Genomic DNA, 20,566 nt, shown 5'->3' with positions numbered 1-20,566 from the left:
GAGATAGTATTTAGTTGACGAAACCAATTCGAAATGTCATATTTTTAAGGGGTCATCCCAATAGACCGAAAGACCGGGAGACCGATTATGACGCACGGTTAACTTGGCAAACAAAACAAGATGTGACAGAGAAGATACACTTGGTAACATAGAAAAGAAGAAAGTTCGAAAGGTAAACGAGCCCGACGACCCAGGAGACTGAAACGGTTTTATTGACGATAGGTTCACCGACAAAATAAAGACAATACATAAAACACAAAGAACAGAAGAAAGTTCAAAATGGTGAACGAGACCTACAGCCTATGAGACTAACGCCCATGAGACCGATTAAGGCATAATAAGGGAAGATAGACGAAATAATATTTGTCTAGACTATTGTCTGACAATTACCTTCCTACTCTAACATCACCGGAAAGCTACCCCTACAGATAATAATCCCCGGAGAACTAATATCAATAATTTTGTTTACCAGGGGATGCCTTATCAGCTTCAATGCTGTTCTTCCCAAGGACCTTGCAAGTGGTATTACCCCCCCCCCCCAGCAAAAGCCAGTTAAAATGTTGCAAAGGTTCCACGTCTGATTTTAAAAAGGCCTTTCCTGTATCCCCCCCCCCTAAAAAAAAAGAGATGGATGATAACGAATGGAGCTTGTACCGATGTGTCTTAGGTCAAATGGGTTGACGTACATGTACCAATAGGATGCATGTCATTTGCACGACGGAGAACGTGGACTGCCCTTTTAAGGCAATGTGACGTCATTTTAAGGCACTGGCCGTGACGTCACATTGCCTTAAAAGGGCAGTCCACGTTCTCCGTCGTGCAAATCTAAAAGTCCCTATTGTCATTTTAGTGAACCCTAAAGAAGATGTCAGAAGTCTGTCGGTCTTGTGTCGGTCTCATAGGCCTTCTGACAACTATTCAGCAGATTAGCTATATAGTACAACACTGTCGGTGTCATGTTGTGCTCTCTAGCCGTGTTTTAATAGACCAGTTCGTAGATACAATCTGAGCATGCGCAGATCAAGGTTACTTGAACCAAAGTGTAAAACCCACTGAGACTAATACTAGGTACATGCTCAAGAAAGTTATGTAATAATTATTCATGCATGCACCTGTGATACATTCTATTGAACACAGGTGGAAGTAATACTTTTAAGGGGGCACAAAAAAATCACCTCCATGACTTTAGCTGTGATTATTCCAAAAGGCACAACGTAGGATTTATCTATGTTTAAAAGAACTGTGGCTTTTTGGGGTCATCTGAACCACCATGTGCTAACTACGAACTGGTCTATTATGTCATTGCGCGCGGGAGTACAGAAACGTCTCATGTGTGTTTTCTCTTTCAAAGCACTGTCTGAAACTTTGTATCACTATCTCTATCTTGGGAATATTCCTCACAAGGTAGTGTTTGTCTACTCACATCGGTCGTTAAGACCAACAATAACGAACCAGGGGGGTGTTTCACAAAGATCCTAAGTTGAACTTATCTCTGAATTGAACTCAAAATTTATGGAAAGCCATTATCATCTATGAAAGTATTTTGTAAAAGTTATTTTAAAAGGCATAAAATGTTGATTCGAATCATTCATATTTTCTATTATCAAGGAGATTTCATGTTCTTGATGTGGAATTTATAAAAAGTCTAAAATGCTTGAATTTTCGCTTTTGAATATATTTTATTTTAAGGCTACCAATGGCTCTCCATAATATCTAAATCCAACTTTAGAGTTAAGTTCGACTTGGGATCTTTGTGAAACACCCCCAGGTATTAATGTGCCGTGCGAACTCCCAATGCAGGAATAACAGGACCGGGATATAGTCACCAGAGGTTCAACGAAATCAAGGCTCGGTGAACACCAACAAAGGATAGGTGTAGCCCCAAATGAGAGATACAAAAGAAGGAATCTCTCTCTTTTGAAAAGAAATTAAATATGGAATTTATGAATCATAATAGATGGTGTACACTAGCCCACCACTTGTGAAAGAGAGGACATTTTGTCAGAACGAATGCATCTGTGTACTAATTGATGAATGTGTATACAGCGCTCTGGGTCCTCTAATAGTTGGTGGTTTCGTCCAGGTTGCTACACGGTAGGTATGATCTCCGTTCCGTTATCCCGTGATGAATTGCTCCAAATATTTTCCATTCATCGGCCTACTATTGATTTGATTTAAGACAAGAAATTGCGGTACGGAGTTAGAAGAATAGCTTACAAATTTCAGCTTCCGTTTGAATTATGTAGGCCGATAGACATTTGTTATGAATTATAAACTTTATTTCGTTTTGGGCGTTATAAACCTTTAGATGAAATGACCCTTCAGAATAAATCAACAAATTTTCAAATTGTTGAACCCTCTCACATTTTCAAAAATACGAACCTTCGAATTCATGAGTTTTCGTAAAAATGAACTTCCGCAAATAACGACGTGTTGCATTAGGCCTATACAAATGGATCACTTTTACAATTTACTGGCATCAAATCCCAAACACACACACGAACACACACACACACACACACGAACACACACACCCACACACATCAATTCAATACTGGACAGACTAGAGAAAAGGAAAAGTTTAGATAACATGGAACCAGACATCATTTATTCGTTGATTTTATTTATTCTATTCGAATAGTTCTTTTAATTCTTCAAATACCTGTAAAATGACAACATCCAAAATGACTACGTGTTGCATGCTGAATCTATAATATGATTATATTGATAATTCTATGTCAAAATTAATTTCATGTAGGCCTACTTAGTAAGCGACTATTGCAAAGCGGAAGTGATCCGAAAACTCCCTCGGGGGCTGATTTGGTTCAACAGGCACACCAGATTTATACTGACATATGAAAACCCGGTTATTTTACCGGACACCTCCAGGCGAGGGCCTGCCTAAACACAGGAGAATGACATTAAAACTAGAAGATGGTGGGATGTTTCTTGGTGAAAGTTAAGATACATAGGTGGAACCGTTATATGATTTAATTTTTTTGTCTTAGGGTCCGCTTTATAAGAAGGGACCCGAGACTCAATGTTTCCAATGACGTTTACTTTTCTATTCCAGAAATCCAAAGTAATTTATACATATGAGAGGATCTCAGTTTACGCGATACGTTTTCATTCATAATTCTTCTGTGATTATAAGCTGATGCCTATATTGTAGCTTTATTCGTTTCATACCAGTTTTCATGATTGATTTTGACAGTATGGTTTATTCCTGATAAAGATATTTTATACATTTCAGAACTTTATTGATTAATCTCAATGACTCTCTAGATTGATAAATACAGTTTTGAGAAAATATCATCTACCAAGAATAGATCATAGTGCCACTGTCATTACATGGACAGATGTAAACAAAATATATAAATATATATATTCAAACTTTTAGAGCAACAATGTATTCAAACTCCCAAGGTTTGATTGAAAAATAACAAAAACAAACCATATCCAATGCAAGAACAAACAAAAAAAGGCCTCATGCTAACCGTTCCGATTTACGAAGGCTCCCACTGTGGACACACCCATTTTCAACTCGCCCCGCACTGCCACCCACAATCTACGCTTCCCACGGAAAAACCTGGCCTTGCTATTACGTCTGTAAAGACAGCGCATGCATGCACACGTACTGAGTCAGTACGCCATTTGGTTAAAGTACAAACTGCGGAACGCTGTGTAGTGTCGGTCTATCCCCAACGCCACTTTTAGTTACAGATCTGCGCTAGACATATTTCGGTAAGTTGACTTTCTTTCAAGATTCAAGATTTATTTATTTCTTTCCACGTGCATGAAAACAATACATTCATGAAAAGTGACAACAAGTTCATCGTCAACAACAATTAATTCATGAACAATAACAAGCAAGTTATAAAGACATTGAAAACGTGGAAAAGAGGTGGTCTGTAAAAAAAAGCATTAGAGTGTTCATATTCGTTAGTAAAATAAACGTGAACTTTCTGGTGTGGTGTCATTATCGATTTAATCTCTATGACAATTTAAGTATGGATGTGTTGGGAGTTGGGACCATTTCAATTGTACGGATAAATCATTGATAGTTGTATAATGCTTGATATTGACTTCCTCCTGTTTTATGGTATTCGTATGCAGTCATTTTTGTTCATTTCTTGGTAAATCAAAACATGCGTTGAACGCAATATATATGTACTGCCTACTTGTATATGGATGCAGTATCCATGACCGCATATTGGCACCATCCATACGAATAACAGTGAGAAAGTGAAATATTGGTTAATAACACATCGTGAATATGCATGTTTCTATTAGTGTAGATGGAAACGGAGAACGTTACTAGTGCTTTAATACAGAACAGTATAAAGCAATGTGAATATTGTAGTAGAAGAAATAGAAGTATTAATAGCAAAAGTGGTAGAATTGATAGTACAGTATGTAGTAGTAGAAATAGAAGATGTGGTAGTACTAGGAGTAGCAGTTGTAGTAGTAGTAGTTGTAGTAGTAGTAGTATGTAGTAGTAGTAGTAGTAGTAGTAGTAGTAGTAGTAGTAGTAGTAGTAGTAGAAGTAGTGGTAGTAGTTGTAGAAGCAGAAAAAGTAGTTGTAGTAGTAGTAGTTGTAATAGTAAAAACAGTAGAAGTAGTAGTAGTAGTAGTAGTAGTAGTAGTAGAAATAGTAGAAGTAGTATTAGTAGAAGTAGTGATAGTAGTAGTAGTAGTAGTAGTAGTAGTAGTAGTTGTAGTAGTAGTAGTAGTAGTAGTAGTGGTGGTGGTAGTAGTAGTAATAGTTGTAGTGATGGTAGAAGTAATAGGAGTAATAGTAACAGTAAAAGTAGTAGAAGTAATAATAATAGTAGAAGTAGTAGTAGTAGTAGTAGTAGGAGTAGTAGTAGTAGTTTGAGTAGTAGTAGTAATATAAGTAGTAATAGTACTTATAGCAGTAGGAAAAGCAGTTGCAGTAGTAAATAGCAGTCGTGGACGTATGGAGTAGAAATCGTGGTCGTCGTAGCAGAAATAGAGTTTATTGGATAACTTGCTTAAAGGCTTAATTTATCTGCCAGCTAGAAATGCTATCATGGCCACATGCATAAGTTGTGAAGTAATACTATCTTTAAGTATATTACTTACTTTTAATACCCACGAGTTCTAAAGAAGTATTTTTTTTTATAAATTTGTTTATATACTCAGTCTATATAATTTAACCCTATTTCTACAGCACCCCCAGCCATACTCTGGCCATGTAACGTTCATGTTCTATGGCTGGGGGTGCTGTAGAAATAGGGTTAAACATGTATACACCATCAAGGGGGTAGATGCGAGATTCATTTGATACCGTTTGTATAAAAGGAATTCAGAAAAATTAACTCTTTGTGCGCAATACCTGTGAAGTGGGCATTTTGCATGCCATAATAGTGACTGAACTTCAAAGAGAAAAAAAAGATTGGAATTCCTCAACTAAAACCACAATTATGATCAGAAACAACTATATGACATCATAATGAATCAAATTCCATACATTCCTCGCTCGGTCATATTTGAAAGAAATATGACCGAGCGAGGAATGTATGGAATTTGATTCATTATGATGTCATATAGTTGTTTCTATTCACACTTCGACATGGTTTGTAAACATGTTTTATTCAAATTATTTTATCCCCGTTTTTCTTCTCTTCCCTGTTCCACTATTAAGGCCCGGGTGTATATCCAAAGATATTTCGTTGTTTTTTCGGGACAAATTAAAAAAAAAGGTTTTCATCTGAATCCATCGATTATTCTCTTTCCTTTTCGAATTTTACTTTGATTCGTTGTGATTTAGATTTAAAGAGAAGGTCGAGTTCGGGAAGAGGTGAAAACAGTTTGTGAGCGTTATCATCGTATTATGCATGTGTGAAAGAACATGGGATAACAAAAAAAAGTTCCCTGAAAATCATGGCGCTACAAATGCCTTCATATTCTAAATATGTCATGTAACATCGTAAAAATCGGGACGGATTTTTACGCCACGTGTTTGTGTAGTCCCATATACATCTGTCTGTGTACAATGCTTGTAACTATACCAAGACTTATTTCTTATCATTTTGATGATTCCAGAACCTTGCAGTACACACCGATACTTTTATGCTAGATGATCAACCTTTTCTGATCAATTCCACAACGTTTCTTTCACAATGCAATAGCATGACCAAAACTCAACTTTAACTTTAAATTGTTTGATTCATTGCGGTTTGCTTTATTTCTTTTAGCACCAAAACATATATAATATTGGATACTATACGAATACAACTATATTTGTCTCGTTTCAAATACTTTCCGAATAAATATAATTAATACATTATGTGTGAAACATTTTTGAAAAGAATGTTAAACGAATATGGACAGTTAACCCATCATATCCTACAAGGAATATCACATGGATTATTTTTTACTTTCAATATGAAAATATGAATAAAAGAAAAGAAAAGGAAACGTGGGAAAGAGGGAGACATTGAATTATCATCTCTTTCCATAAGAGTTAACTTCACAATTAATATACAGATTCTGTTCCAGGAATTGAATCTAGAACATTCTCAGGTGGAACAGTATTGAATAATATTCAAATTCCGTGGCAAATTTTGTCCTCGTATATATGTGAAAATGAAGTAACGAAACCCTGTTAAGCAGGGTATGAATTCTTACAACGTGAATTCGGGTCTCAATGAGGTGTTAGAGAATGTGTAAGGTCAAGGTTAATTTTAGTTATAGGGTCTTAATTAAATTTTAGGTAAGGTAATGTATAGGGTATTGATTGGGTTTTAGGTATTAAAGGTGTAAGGTTAGGGTTAAGGTTTAGGGTCTTAATTGAGTTTTAGGTAAGGTGTTAGGTTAAGGTTAATTTTAGGTAAAGGGTCTTAATTGAGTTTTAGGTAAGGTGTTAGGTTAGGGTTAAGTTTATGTATATGGTCTTAATTGGGTTTAAGGTACGGTGTTAGATCAGGGTTAGGGTAAGGTATAAGGTCTTGATTGGGTTTAAGGTACTGTGTTAGGTTAGGGTTAGGGTTAAGGTATAGGGTCTTAATTGGGTTAAAGGTAAGGTGTTAGGTAAGGGTTATGTTTATGTATAAGGTCTTAATTGGGTGTTACGTGAGGTGCTAGGTTAGAGTTAAGTTGATATATAGGGTCTCAATGGGGTTTTTAGGTGTTAAATATTAAGCTACGGCTATTAGGCTATTAGTAGCGCCTGTGTCTTACAACCTGTAATATATTATGGCAGTTCGCTTTATTTCAAACCGTCCACGCCCCATTAGTGTATTATGACGTACTATTGTACAGCATAGTTTTCAGTACACGTATAATTGTGATCTTAGGCGTTCACCCGTGAATGACACAGGTAAAACTTAAATAAACAAAAACTCGAACTTGTAATTATTTGTAGGCGTAGCCGTTTCGACGTATTTCTGTGAGCATGCATGACCTGTACGGACACAACGAATGGGCAGTTTGGAATTGAAAGAAAAAAATATATATCTCTGTTTGTGCATCCTCTCCCTCGTCGTTATCTCACACATGTTTTACTTTCTCTCTTTCCCCCCCCCCCCATCATTAAGTAAGTTCCATATTGTTATATTGCCCCTATTTCTTCCATGGCATGTCTGTCCCTTTAAACCTTTTTCCTGATTATTTATTTCAATCTCTCTGTCTTCACTCCAACTCTCACTTACCCCCTCCTCTCTCTCTCTCTCTCTCTCTCTCTCAGTCTATCGATTCATATTTCTGTTCATCAGACTATCTTCCTCCTACCTCTGTGCATTTCTTTTACTAAATTCTTTCTCTTATTCGTTCTCTCTAACACACACACACACACACACACACAAAATTAAATATTGTAGTCCCATATCTTTCCCCTCTCTCATTCTAGTTCTTTCTATCCACCCCAACGCCTCTCTCTCTCTCCCTCTCTCTGTCACACACACACACACACACACATAATTTAATCTTGTAATCCCCTATTTTTCCCTCTCTCACTCTTTCTATATATCTATCCACCCCACACCTCTCTCACTCTCTCTCTCTCTCTCCCTCTCCCTCTTCCTCTCCCTATCTCTCTCTCTCTCTCTCTTGACGATATATTTCCATTTTCTTATGATATGGTTCAACGCGCGGAGCAAATAGTTTCCTTTTATTATAGGTCCATATTTGGGGCGTACGAACTATTGTACTGTTTCTTGCTATCCCACAAGAGATCGAGACACTCATAGAAAAATCATTGTAGCATATTGACCTTTGAGTTCTGTTATTTGAGTGATCTCTACAACTATATCTCTACGCTAGGTTGTTGTTCATTAGTATGTACATTTGGCGGTGAGAATAGTGGTCGCGGTTAGGTTAGTATACACACAATGCGTGTTGCGAGTGCATATCACTAATACACGAGCTAAAAACATGTATTATTTATTTCATAAGATGGGTCGACAATATGAGTATCAAGTCAAGAAACTGACAATTGTTATCACAGAAATGCACTCCCATGCATATGGTAATAAATTAATGCACACACACGTGATCCATTTCGACGCTTTCCATTGGTTACATTCTTGAACCCATTGTATAATGTACTAAAATGTTTGCACACCATCAGTCACCTCTTGAGTTGAAAAGTATTAACATATTAAATGCTTACCATTTTCAAGATATTGCTAGGACCATCAACCTGTAAAGATGTTGGTCCATTTTTTCTTCTTTGTTTTCATGAATTCCTTAAATTTACCTTACACTTTACAACTGAATATGTCTTTAAAGGTAGTGTATCTCTTTTGCAGCCAACATCGAATTCTGTAGATCTATGCAGGAATCATGAATATGTCACGTATGTCATGTGACTCATGTCTGTATAATTTAAACATTAGTAATGACCTAGTAATGTAAGGGGAACCATTTACTCTCTAGACTTCACTGTCAGACACTGTACAGTGACTGACTGACTTGTTTTACTTTATACAGTAAGCTTGCGGGTGCACCATGTGTGTGAGAGAGAGAGAGAGAGGATTGAGGAGTCCTGAAAAGGACTCTGACTCGGTAATCTTTCTTGGGGGTGTGTAGTCCTGAAAAGGACTGTTTGTTAGCTTTCTTAGCTTATAGTTCTAAGGAGAACTATAGCGCTTGGAGAGGATGAGTGGCTCTATGTTGTTAACAACATAGACAACATTAGCTGTATACATTATCATTTGTACACATCAATGACCCGCTTCTTATAATGATCAAGATTAAACATATCGAGTCTTTACTCAGCGCAAAACGTACGACGGTCTCAAAATCGGACTAATTTCTTGGTTTATTTTTCGCAACGCGTTTTGAAAAATGTTAATGGTCGATATAATTCCACATATTATATAGAGGCAATTACCAGTTCTAATCTTTTAAGTGGAGTTTTTAATTAGTAATATGTTTTTGTTTACGATAGGATTTACATATTTTGCATTTCCAGCCTTTCAATGATGAAATAAAGACTGAAACGTAATGTAATATGTAATGGTTATGCGATAAACTAGTAATGTTGCTGTGCTATTTGTTCGTTATGAGCAAGTCACTCCATTGCAACAGGGTTTAGGCAGATAGAGAGTGAGGGGTATTATCCCCCTACTACTAGTATTACTACTAATACTATTACTAATAATACTAATACTCCTACTACTACTACTACTACTAATACTATTACTAATAATACTAATACTCCTACTACTACTACTACTACTACTACTACTACTACTATCAACATTGTTACCATATTGAATTAGATGTAGTAGTAGTAGTGTTAGTAGTAGAAGTAGTAGTTGCTGTAGTAGTTGTAGTAGTAGTAGTAGTAGTAGTAGTAGTAGTAGTAGTAGTAGTAGTAGTAGTATTGTACACTGTTGCTCATAACGGTGGAATATTTTTTTTTATCCCAATTTATGGAATTATTTTAAAAATAATTTAAAAATACTAGATCTATATCATAGTATACAGTCTCAGATTTTATTGAATAATAATTTGCCAATATGTGTTTTGCGTGACTGTTAAAGCATGTATATTATGCTACTATGTTTATTAACTAGGGGACCTATGCTCTTAAGTCATAAATGACAGTAATGAGGATTAATGCCTCACAAAAGGGCTCTGATATAGCACATCGACACGGTGTTGATCCTGGGGCCTCACAGTTACGAGGCCATTGCTTTGTCACTGAACCATGACTGTACGCAGCGGGGGCTAGGGTAGGGGGCAGTTTCCATAAATTAAAAAAAAACAGAAAATGCAATAAATATTCAATAATTTATTGCATTCTACCCCGGTCCCCAACATAAAAAAATCCTCTGGACGGCCATGCATTATGGCTCAAGGCATGGGACACACAGAAGATTTTTTAATGTTGGGGACCGGGGTAGAATGCAATAAATTATTGAAAATTTATTGCATTTTCTGTTTTTTTTTTTATTTATGGAAACTGCCCCCTACCATAGCCCCCGCTGCGTACAGTCATGGTTCAGTGACAAAGCAATGGCCTCGTAACTGTGAGGCCCCAGGATCAACACCGTGTCGATGTGCTATATTAGTGCCCTTTTGTGAGGCATTAATCCTCATTACTGTCATTTATGACTTAAGGGCATAGGTCCCCTAGTTAATAAACATAGTAGCATAATATACATGCTTTAGCAGTCACGCAAAACACATATTGGCAAATTATTATTCAATAAAATCTGAGACTGTATACTATTATCTAGATCTAGTATTTTTAAATTATTTTTAAAATAATTCCATAAATTGGGATAAAAAAAAAATATTCCACCGTTATGAGCAACAGTGTACGTAGTGGTAGTAGTTGTAGTAGTAGTAGTAGTAGTAGTAGTAGGGTTCGTCACTAATATCAGTCTCTGTTAGATTTAAAAGTAAGACTTTAAGATTTAAAAATAAGACTTTCAAATTTAGAGAGTATCCTTTTTTTGTTTTTCTTTAAATATTTTTTATAGTTTAGTCTACCTTGCTGATACCTCCTCAAAATATATACGATAGACTATCATTAATTCTGCTGCATTACCATATAGCTTACTTAGAGGTTACTGCAGATCAATCACCTGTACTGTATCTAGAGTATAGTTAATTAGTGTAGGAGAACAGTAAAAACAGTGGGGCCATTGAAGGAGCGTTCACGTCGCGGTCCGTCAGATGAAAATCTGCGAATCCTTCAACCACACTACTCAAGTTTCTTTTAGTAACTACCACAACCAACACCATGGCTACCAATGACAATGATGACCAATTTGTTGCTGAGGCCCAGGGTCGAACTCATGGGTCCTTGTCAGGACCGGCCCTGAGTATCATCTCATCCAACATTGAAGGTCTTTCAGGCGCCAAACAAGAACTCTTGGCTGACCTATGCATAACAACCAACTGTGACATTCTCTGCCTCCAGGAGACCCATCGCGGGCCTACACGAGTTCGCCCTCGTATCTCCGGAATGACCCTCATCGCAGAGAGACCACATGACCAATACGGAAGTGCAATCTTTGCCCGTAATGGTCTTGCTGTGGACAAATCTTACCTATCAGACATCAATAACATTGAAGTCCTTTCTATTGACCTAATGGGAATCACCGTAAGCTCCGTGTACAAGCCACCTCAAGAGCCTTTCGACCTGCCCGGCAGAGCTACTGACGGCAGGATGAATGTGGTCATTGGTGATTTCAACAGCCATAGTATTTCCTGGGGATATAGAGAAATGAACGAAGATGGTGAACTCGTTGAGACATGGGCAGATGCTAACCAGCTGTCCCTAATTCATGACGCTAAGCTTCCTGCCTCTTTCAACAGTGCAAGGTGGAGACGTGGCTACAACCCTGACCTGATATTTACATCTACCAGGATTGCTAACCAGTGCGAGAAAGTCATTCTCGACCCAATCCCTCACTCCCAGCACCGACCGATAGGGCTTAAGGTTAATGCAGTCATTACTCCACGAGCAGTACCCTTCCGACGTCGTTTCAACCTGAGGAAGGCAAACTGGGAAAAGTTTGCTAAGGACTTTGACTCCTACATCCAGGACCTACCTGCCACCCCCAAAACTACGACACCTTTGTAGAGTTGATGAAGAAATCGTCAAGGCGTAACATCCCCCGAGGATGTCGCACAAGCTACATTCAAGGCTTGACGGACCACTCCAAGGTGATGTATGAAGACTACATCGAACACTTCCAGATGGACCCCTTTAGTGAGGAGACACTGGAATCTGGAGAAAATCTGACCAAGGAAATTGGTGAATCTAGAAGGAGGAAGTGGCAGGAATTCATTCAATCCACTGACATGACACATAGCAGCAGGAAGGCATGGAAAACGATCCGGATACTGGGCAATGACTATACAAAGGCCCAACCAAGATCTGAAGTCACTGCTGACCAAGTTGCCCATCAACTCCTATTGAATGGTCGGGGAAACCCTGACCATCACCCCAGAAGAGCCAGACTCCCTAAGGTCCCAGACGCTCTAAGCTCTCAAGATGACCAAGGCTTCACTAGACCGTTCACCATGGACGACCTGCTTGCTGCCATCAAAGCAATGAAAAACAACAAAGCTGCTGGACTTGATGACATCCTCTGCGAGCAGATCAAACAGCTTAGACCAGGCGCCCTCAACTGGCTTCTCAAAATGTTCAACGAATGTTTGGGCACCAACAACATCCCAAAGCTCTGGAGGAAATCCAAAGTTATTGCCCTATTGAAGCCTGGTAAAGACGCAGCCAGTCCAAAGAGCTACAGGCCTATCTCCCTACTGTGCCATACATATAAGCTGTTCGAGCGGCTTATCCTTAACCGCATCGCCCCATTCGTGGATGAACATCTCATTCCAGAACAAGCAGGGTTTAGGCCAGGAAAATCATGCACTGGCCAACTCCTAAACCTCACTCAGTTCATCGAGGACGGGTATGAGAGTAAGCTAATCACTGGAGCTGCTTTCGTTGATCTCTCTGCTGCCTACGACACCGTGAACCACAGAATCCTTACCAGGAAGATCTTTGAGCTGACAAAGGACGTGAGACTGACTGGACTCATCCAGACGTTGCTGTCCAATCGGCGATATTTTGTGGTTCTCAATGGGAATCGCAGCAGATGGCGCAGACAGAAAAATGGCCTACCACAAGGAAGTGTGCTCGCACCGTTACTCTTTAACGTGTACACGAATGACCAACTGATCCACCCAAACACCAGGAGCTTCCTCTACGCCGATGATCTCTGCATCGCCACCCAGAACCAGTCTTTTGTGAAGTTGGAGGAGTCCCTCAGTGATGCCCTGGCCGGTCTCATCCCATACTATGCGACCAACCACCTGAGAGCTAACCCTGATAAAACTCAGATAAGCGCATTCCACCTCAAGAACAGGGATGCCAACCATCAACTAAGGATCAGCTGGTATGGGAAAAGGCTGAAGCACACTCCCAACCCAGTCTACTTAGGCGTCACACTCGATCGCTCCCTTACCTACAAGAACCACATTGCCAACACAAAGGCAAAAGTTGGAGCCCGCAACAGCATCCTCAAGAAGCTAGCCAACACCAACTGCGGGACTGATGCCAGAACAATCCGGACGACAGCCCTCGCGCTTTGCTTCTCTGCTGCGGAGTATGCATCACCAGTATGGAGTAGGTCGGCCCATGCACCCAAGATTGACCCAGCTCTAAATTCATCTTGCAGAGCGATCACTGGATGCCTAAGGCCAACTAAAGTAGAAGACATCTACCTGCTCTGCGGTATTGCCCCTCCACACGTCAGAAGGTTGGTCTTGTCCCAGAAAGAAAAGGACAAACAAGAAAACAATCCACTCCACCCACTCTTCGAACAACAGCCAGTGGGCAAGCGGCTCAAATCCAGACACAGCTTTCTGCACTCGGTAGAGCCTTTTAATACTAGCCCTCACAACCAAAGGATGACTTTGTGGTCTAACCACCTTCAGACCACTCCACATAAACTCTCCCTCAGCCCGAAGGAATCCCTCGCAACCGGCTCCAGTGAGACTTGGCCTACCTGGCTTAGCCTCAACCGCCTAAGAACTGGCTACGGTCGATGCAGAGTCCTAATGCAGAGGTGGGGTCTAGGAGACGAACAAACGGCATGTGAATGCGGCCAGGAACAGACAATGGAACACCTGCTAGTCTGCCCACTCCTGCCAGAGCCATCATGCACCCAAGATGACCTGGAAGCCGTTAATTGCCGTGCTAAAGCCTGTGTGGACCACTGGACGGGACTTGTGTAGTGACTCGATAAGAAGAAGAAGAAGAAGAAGAAGAAGAAGAAGAAGAAGAAGAAGAAGAAGTAGTAGTAGTATTGTACGTAGTAGTAGTAGTATTAGTAGTAGTAGTAGTAGTGATTGTACGTTTAACGAGTAGGCATGGTATCAATTCCCCCTCCTCCACTCAGTGTTATTTAGGGTACGCATATACGTGTTCCCAGCGACCCCCCCCCCCCCCTCCCTCCTTCAGCAAAAGTCCGGTGTGTAAAGTCAATACGGGTCGGCCTTTTTCTTTTCTTTTGTTAAGGGAGTTTGGGAACACGCATGGTATTCCTCCGTTCACGGAGTGGGGGGGGGGGGGGGGACGGGTATCAATATAAAAATGATTAATAACGTTTATTTTCATTTTTACCCAAACAATCTTCATATCACAGACTTTACTTCGCAAGACAAACAACACCATCGAAGATGCGTTTCCGACAGAAATTCTTGGGATTCAGCGGAGGGGCTATGGTAGCCTTGGGTCTGGTTTTAACCATCCTCGGTAAGGATACGGCCTATCTCAATGACGGTATTGCCGCTCCAGCCGCTGGCATCCCAGTCGTGAACGGAGCGGCAGGCGTCCCTATGTGGACTGGGATTTTGGTAAGTATTCTCCTGTTAATAGGGACTTTTTGATTCTGCACGACGAGAACGTGGACTGCCCTTTTTAAGTCAATGTGACGTCACTGTCAGTGCCTTAAAAGGACGTCACATTGCCTTAAAAGGGCAGTCCACGTTCTCGTCGTGCAGAATCTAAAAGTCCCTATTATCAGTTCGGTGACGTACTGCCGTAAAATTAAGGGCCTTTCAGATATGACGTGGTGAACCGTCGCAAAAATCAACAAAAAAAACCCGCCGCGGTTTTGTTTTGTTTTTGATTTGCTAAGTTAGTTTGGGTTTTTAATTATGAATACAAGTATTGAAAATGCGCCTAACGTATTCACTTAGCTCTTTGTGTAAGATATAGGAGCGTATTGCAGTTTTTGGTGGACAGCAGATTTTCGCCGTTATCGAGACAAGTTACGAGCCAGTGGACACGTCTGAATTTTGAAATAATTATATTAAAGCCCGACTGCACTACTTATAAGCTACTTGCGCTCTCTATATAACAAATAATGCCTAATCGGTGACCGTTGGTCCCCCATGATCCCGTTTTCTTATGTTCATTGAGAGCTGATTTGATAAGATAACAATTCGTCAGTGACCATGCAGGGATGTCTAATCCCTCCTGGCCAAATAATTCAGATGGGCTTTAAAAGGAAGACCCTCATCTTTTGATTTGATAGAAGCAGGAAATACAGGAATCGCATCTGTAAATTTTCAAATTATTATCAAATGTTCGTCATAACATTCATAAATAAAATTTCCTAATTTTTTTGTATGAGAAATGACAGGATAAAGTGAAACAAACAAACGTAAACAATGTAAGATGTTTGTGTATGTTTGTGTAAATCATGCATGTATGTCATCGATCGCTTGCTCCCTCTCTCTCTCTCTCTCTCTCTCTCTCTCTATTTCGCTCTCTGTCTCTCCCTTTGTCTTTCATTCTAATGTATGTATTTCTCTTTCTTTTTATATCTCTCCAGTTTGTATAGTAAACGTATATTTGCGTTTCTTTCGATCTCTTTTCCTATTCTTCTCTTTATCTCTCACTCACTTGTATGTATGTCTGTGTCTTTCTCTCTCTCTCTCTCTCTCTCTCTCCCTTTCCCTCCTCTCTCTCTCTCTGTACATCTATTTCTCTATATGTATCTGTATGGCTGTATTATTTTCTCTTTCGTTCTCTCTGTATTATGTACGTCTCTCTTCTTCTTCTCTCTCTCTCTCTCTCTCTCTCTCTCTTTGCTCTCTGCACATCTCTCTCTCTCTCTCTCTCTCTCTCTCTAAGTCCCGTTTTTAATATCGTTCTTCCTTCTCTCAATATCTTAGATTATCATCTGCGGTATGGCTAACATCACAGAAGCCTTTGACGGGAAAAAGAAGAGGGGGCCAACACCATATGAGTTACCCGTGAGTATCAAAATTTATAAATGGAAAAACTCTTGTTTATGTTGGTAAAGCTTGAAATTAAATTGTGAGCCAATTAATGTTATTGCTAATGTTTTTTTTAAGTAATATGCTTTGATAATAATTTTGCAAGGAATATGAATAACAGCAACCCGGCATCATCTTGCTCTTCTTTGCACATCAGTTTTGGAAGAATATCACAATATAAATATCCTTTGAAAAAAGGGTTGCTGTTCAAGTGCCCTCAAAATCGCAAAAGATGAGATATATAATCAATTCATAATTCAATTCAATTCAATTCTGGTTTATTGCAAGTAATAACATGCTGAATAAAAAGTCCGGAGACTAATAGAATTCAGTTTACAGTTTATAAGTACATACAAGAATAAAAGAAGTCAATACTTTTAGCAATCTTCATATTAATTACTAATTCTAATTCACTAAACAACTAATATCAAATAATCGTAAAATAATACATGTTGTAATTATTCAGTTATAACAATTTTATAGTAAAATATGTTCTCACCATTTTCCGAATGTCATATTCAATTTGTTCATACACTTTCAAATTAATAGTTAATCTTTTTAAACCTAGTTCACATTTCACATAAGAGATATGCTAATACAAAATATAAAAATTATGATTACTTACATAGTAAAGTACTATCATTATACCACGAAATCTGATTACATCTGGTTAATTGGCATGACAAGGAATAAATAACATTTCTTATATGTTTGGACCAAACATTAATTCCACACGTGTGTATAGTCCCATTTACCCATTTATGTGTGCAGTTCAACAACTCTCATCAAGACAGACTCACATGCAATTTCTTTTGATCATTCTAAAACCTCGCAGTATAAGTTACTTCCCAGAAAATCCTACTATAAACATCTGGCCAAGACTTATTTCCAATGCAATTTCTTAGTATTCAATCAAATTTCTCCAGCAAACTGGATTAGTAACTCACATTTTTAAATGAACTTATGATAAGTGTATTTTCCCCTTCTCTCTCGTTATCTTCTTCTTCTTCTTCTTCTTCTTCTTCTTCTTCTCCACCACCCCTCCTCTTTTCTCTCTGGTTCTTATGCTTCTCCTCCTCCATTTCCTTATTCTTCTCCTTGTTCTACGGCTACTTTTGTTATACTTCTTCTTCTCCTTTTTCTCCTCCTCCTTCGTATTCTCTTACTTCTCCTTTTTTTCTATCTCTTCTACTTCTTCGTATTCTTAACTACCACCTTATCTTCCTTTTCCCTTTTATTTTTCTTGTTCTCTTCCTTCTTCTTCTCCTTTTGCTTTTTCTTCTTCTTCTACTTCTTTTTCTTCTTCTTCCTCTTTTTGTCCTTCTTCATCTTCTTTTCCTACTTTCCTCTTTCTTTGTATTCTCCTACTTGTTTTAAATTCTTCTCATTCTTTTTTTTATTCTGCACCACCCCATCCTTCTTTTCCTATGTCTTCTAAATCTTCTCCTTCTCCTTCTACTTCCCCTTTTCCATCACCTCATTCTCCATTTTCCTTTTCTTTGTCTTGTTTTCTTCCTTCTTCATCTCCTTCTTAATCTATTCCTCCTCCTCCACGTTGTTCTCTGTTTCTGCTTCTCCTTTTTTTCGTTCGTCTCCTCCGTCTCCTCCTCCTCCTTTTCCTCCTCCTCCTCCTCCTCCTCCTCCTCCTCCTCCTCCTTTTTCTTCTTCTTGCAAACAGTTCTCCATGACGGTCTTTGTGGTAAACTTCCTGGCCCTTGCCGTAACCGGTATATGCATGGGTATGTTGTCCTGGGCCATCTATAGCGTATACCTCCAGCCTACCTTGGTGGAAGATACCAGGCAACAGGCTGTCATAGGTTTATACGCCACCATCATCGTCGCTTGCTGTCTCATCTTCATCTTCGCACTCATGGCGATGTTCGTTGACTGCTGCATCAACGGGTTTATTGGCGGCTTAGCAGGAATGCCGCCGCCAGGAGATGTAAGTCGTGAAACGTTGTCCATGTGAAACACGTGAGATTACAAATAAACTTGAGTTCTGGTACCAAAAAAAAAGAAAATGAATTCTCACAGAATCAAACAAAACTTACACTGAATGTTCAAGATTACAAATAAATGTCATTCGCCAAACAATTTTGGTAGAAAATGTATATTGGCTGAGTAATGAGCATAGAAAGACAAGGAAATCAAGGTCAGTAGGCCCGAAATCATTTGTGTTGTTCCATAATTATACATCTTTCTGTGAACAGTGCTTGTTACTTTACCAAGACTGGGCCAAATTGATTATGATTTTGATGGCTCCAGAACCTTGCAGCACACACCAATACTTACATGCTACATGATCAAGTTCTTCTGATCCATTCCACACGTTTTCTTTCACAATGCAATCGCATTACCAGAACTCAACTTTATATTTAATTTTGCGGTGTGGTCTTCGTATATCGCCTGAATGTGAACCATAAGATACGGGTTAACGCAATACAAACAAATCTACATCATGGGAGTGTTTCACAAATACTAAGATCGACTTTAAGTTGGACTTAATTATGGCAGGCCATTCATGCCACTGTTCTCTCTCACCGTTTACTGGCATTGGTCTATCAAGGGACGTACAAATCATGGTCACAATTTACATTCTTTGATAGTTCATTAGTGAAGGAAAAAATATTATCTAAAGATCATAATGTAAAGACCAATAGGGAGAGTAATCAGTGACGTGAATGGCCTGGCATAGTTAAGTCCAACTTAAAGTCGATCTTAGTCTTTGTGAAACACTCCCTATGTTTAGTCCAACTGAAACCAAGTTGTCAAGCTCTGTGTATAGATGACTCTGATGATGTGGTGCTGTGGTCTCCGTGGGTGATACCTCAATCAAGGCTTGTTCAGATATGACCCAACAAAAGAAAACCGTTGTTTTGTTTACGTGTAAATGAATAGCAACCTGTCCGCAATAAATGGACTTGCTTTTTATCCACTGAGCTTTAATGGGATAATATCATGTGCGTTGTACAAAAAAATACACTGTTGCTATTAATGTCATAAATGAACAACAGAGGGCGATTATCTCTTCAACTCAACAGTTCAAAATTGGCGTTGATGTTTATTTTCCTTTACATTATATCCCGTTCAAATCTGATGAAATATGTATACTGTTTTTTTTCTTTTTTTCAGCATGCCCAGCGGGAATCGCCTTATGATACTTACCAGAGTCGACCTGCCATGCTGTACAAGTAGAAGATCGTTAGCACTATCGGTCTCGAGAATCGAGATCTGTGTTTATGAGCGTCTCGGGTGTAACCGGTGTCGCCTTTATCCGATCCGGTCCTCATCGCAAGTGCTTCTATGCAATATCTGTCCATTGGGAAAGGGGAGGGGGTATAAGGAAAGGGGTATTTGGAGGGTATGGAGTAGGGGAGGGGCATGGCGTAGATGATATTCATGTGAGGGAGGTGTGCATAGGGAAGGGAAGGGGCAATTGAGAGGGAAGGGAAGGGAGGGGCAATTGGGAAGGAAGGGCATGGAAGGGAGGGGCGCGTGGCAGGGGGGGGGGGATATAAAGAAGGGGATTTTTTCGGAGAAAATAAAGGAATGGGGATAGGGGACGGGAGGGACATGGAGAAAAAGTGCAGTAAAAGGGTATGGGGAAGGGAGGGGCATGGAAACCGAGGGAAAGAAGCATAACATGGATGAATATATAGTAATCTTCACATATTTTAAACTAAAATTAAATTCTTAGGCCTACTCAACTTTCATTTCCTGAGGGAAAATAGGAATATAGCAGTTTCATATATTATTGGTTAAGGTTAGATTATCTTTATTTTCGTGAACATATAACTGCATTTGCATGATTTGTCTAATCAGACTGGTTAAATGATAGTGCGAAAGGAATTATATTGAAATCCGTGTGGCAACAATGGAAATGTTGTTTTTAATCAGTTTTTGAAAGGGAACTCCTGCAAATGCTTGTAAATATTTCTAAAATCACAGGTGCGTACTCAGCCAATTAAGTCGTTGTAAAAATGAAGGTATTAATATTTAATCAGATAGCTGACTAAGTGCTTTCGTCGTATTTGAGGGTCTTAATTCGAAACTGATACCATTAGTCTTTCAAACAACAGAAAACGATTTTAATCATTGTCAATTCATGTAATATATTACCATCATGTATTGGGTGTGTACGGGAGCTTTGTAGAACTCAAATAAGTAAAATATAGGAGTGTAAATATAGTACTGTATTACTTAAAATCTTTCCTTTTGTCCATGTGATTGTTGAGATTTTCATACTTCCTGTCCTTTTATTGCTGTATCATATTGATTTGGT

The 20,566-nt window shown here is 39.1% G+C and overlaps 1 protein-coding gene across 1 annotated transcript; it reads left to right on the top strand.

Annotated features, from left to right (window-relative positions):
- The first annotated feature begins 3,611 nt into the window (after window positions 1-3,611).
- LOC763129 lies at window positions 3,612-19,733 on the top strand. The gene is made up of 5 exons (XM_001199007.4): window positions 3,612-3,744; window positions 14,643-14,853; window positions 16,180-16,260; window positions 17,963-18,226; window positions 19,417-19,733. The coding sequence occupies exons 2-5, from the start codon at window positions 14,677-14,679 to the stop codon at window positions 19,477-19,479; spliced, it is 585 nt and encodes a 194-aa protein (XP_001199007.3). The 5' UTR covers window positions 3,612-3,744; window positions 14,643-14,676; the 3' UTR covers window positions 19,480-19,733.
- Window positions 19,734-20,566: the final 833 nt, after the last annotated feature.

Source organism: Strongylocentrotus purpuratus, unplaced genomic scaffold (assembly GCF_000002235.5).
Source record: "Strongylocentrotus purpuratus isolate Spur 01 unplaced genomic scaffold, Spur_5.0 spur5_scaffold_20, whole genome shotgun sequence".
Classification (NCBI taxonomy): domain Eukaryota; kingdom Metazoa; phylum Echinodermata; class Echinoidea; order Camarodonta; family Strongylocentrotidae; genus Strongylocentrotus; species Strongylocentrotus purpuratus.
This window is presented reverse-complemented; position numbering and strand designations above follow the sequence as displayed.

Excerpts from the sequence above, each read along its gene's own strand:
- LOC763129 (XM_001199007.4), top strand. The coding sequence starts at position 14,677 with ATGCGTTTCCGACAGAAATTCTTGGGATTCAGCGGAGGGGCTATGGTA. Across the intron at positions 16,261-17,962 it reads CAACACCATATGAGTTACCC|TTCTCCATGACGGTCTTTGT; the intron begins GTGAGTATCAAA and ends TCTTGCAAACAG. Across the intron at positions 18,227-19,416 it reads GAATGCCGCCGCCAGGAGAT|CATGCCCAGCGGGAATCGCC; the intron begins GTAAGTCGTGAA and ends TCTTTTTTTCAG.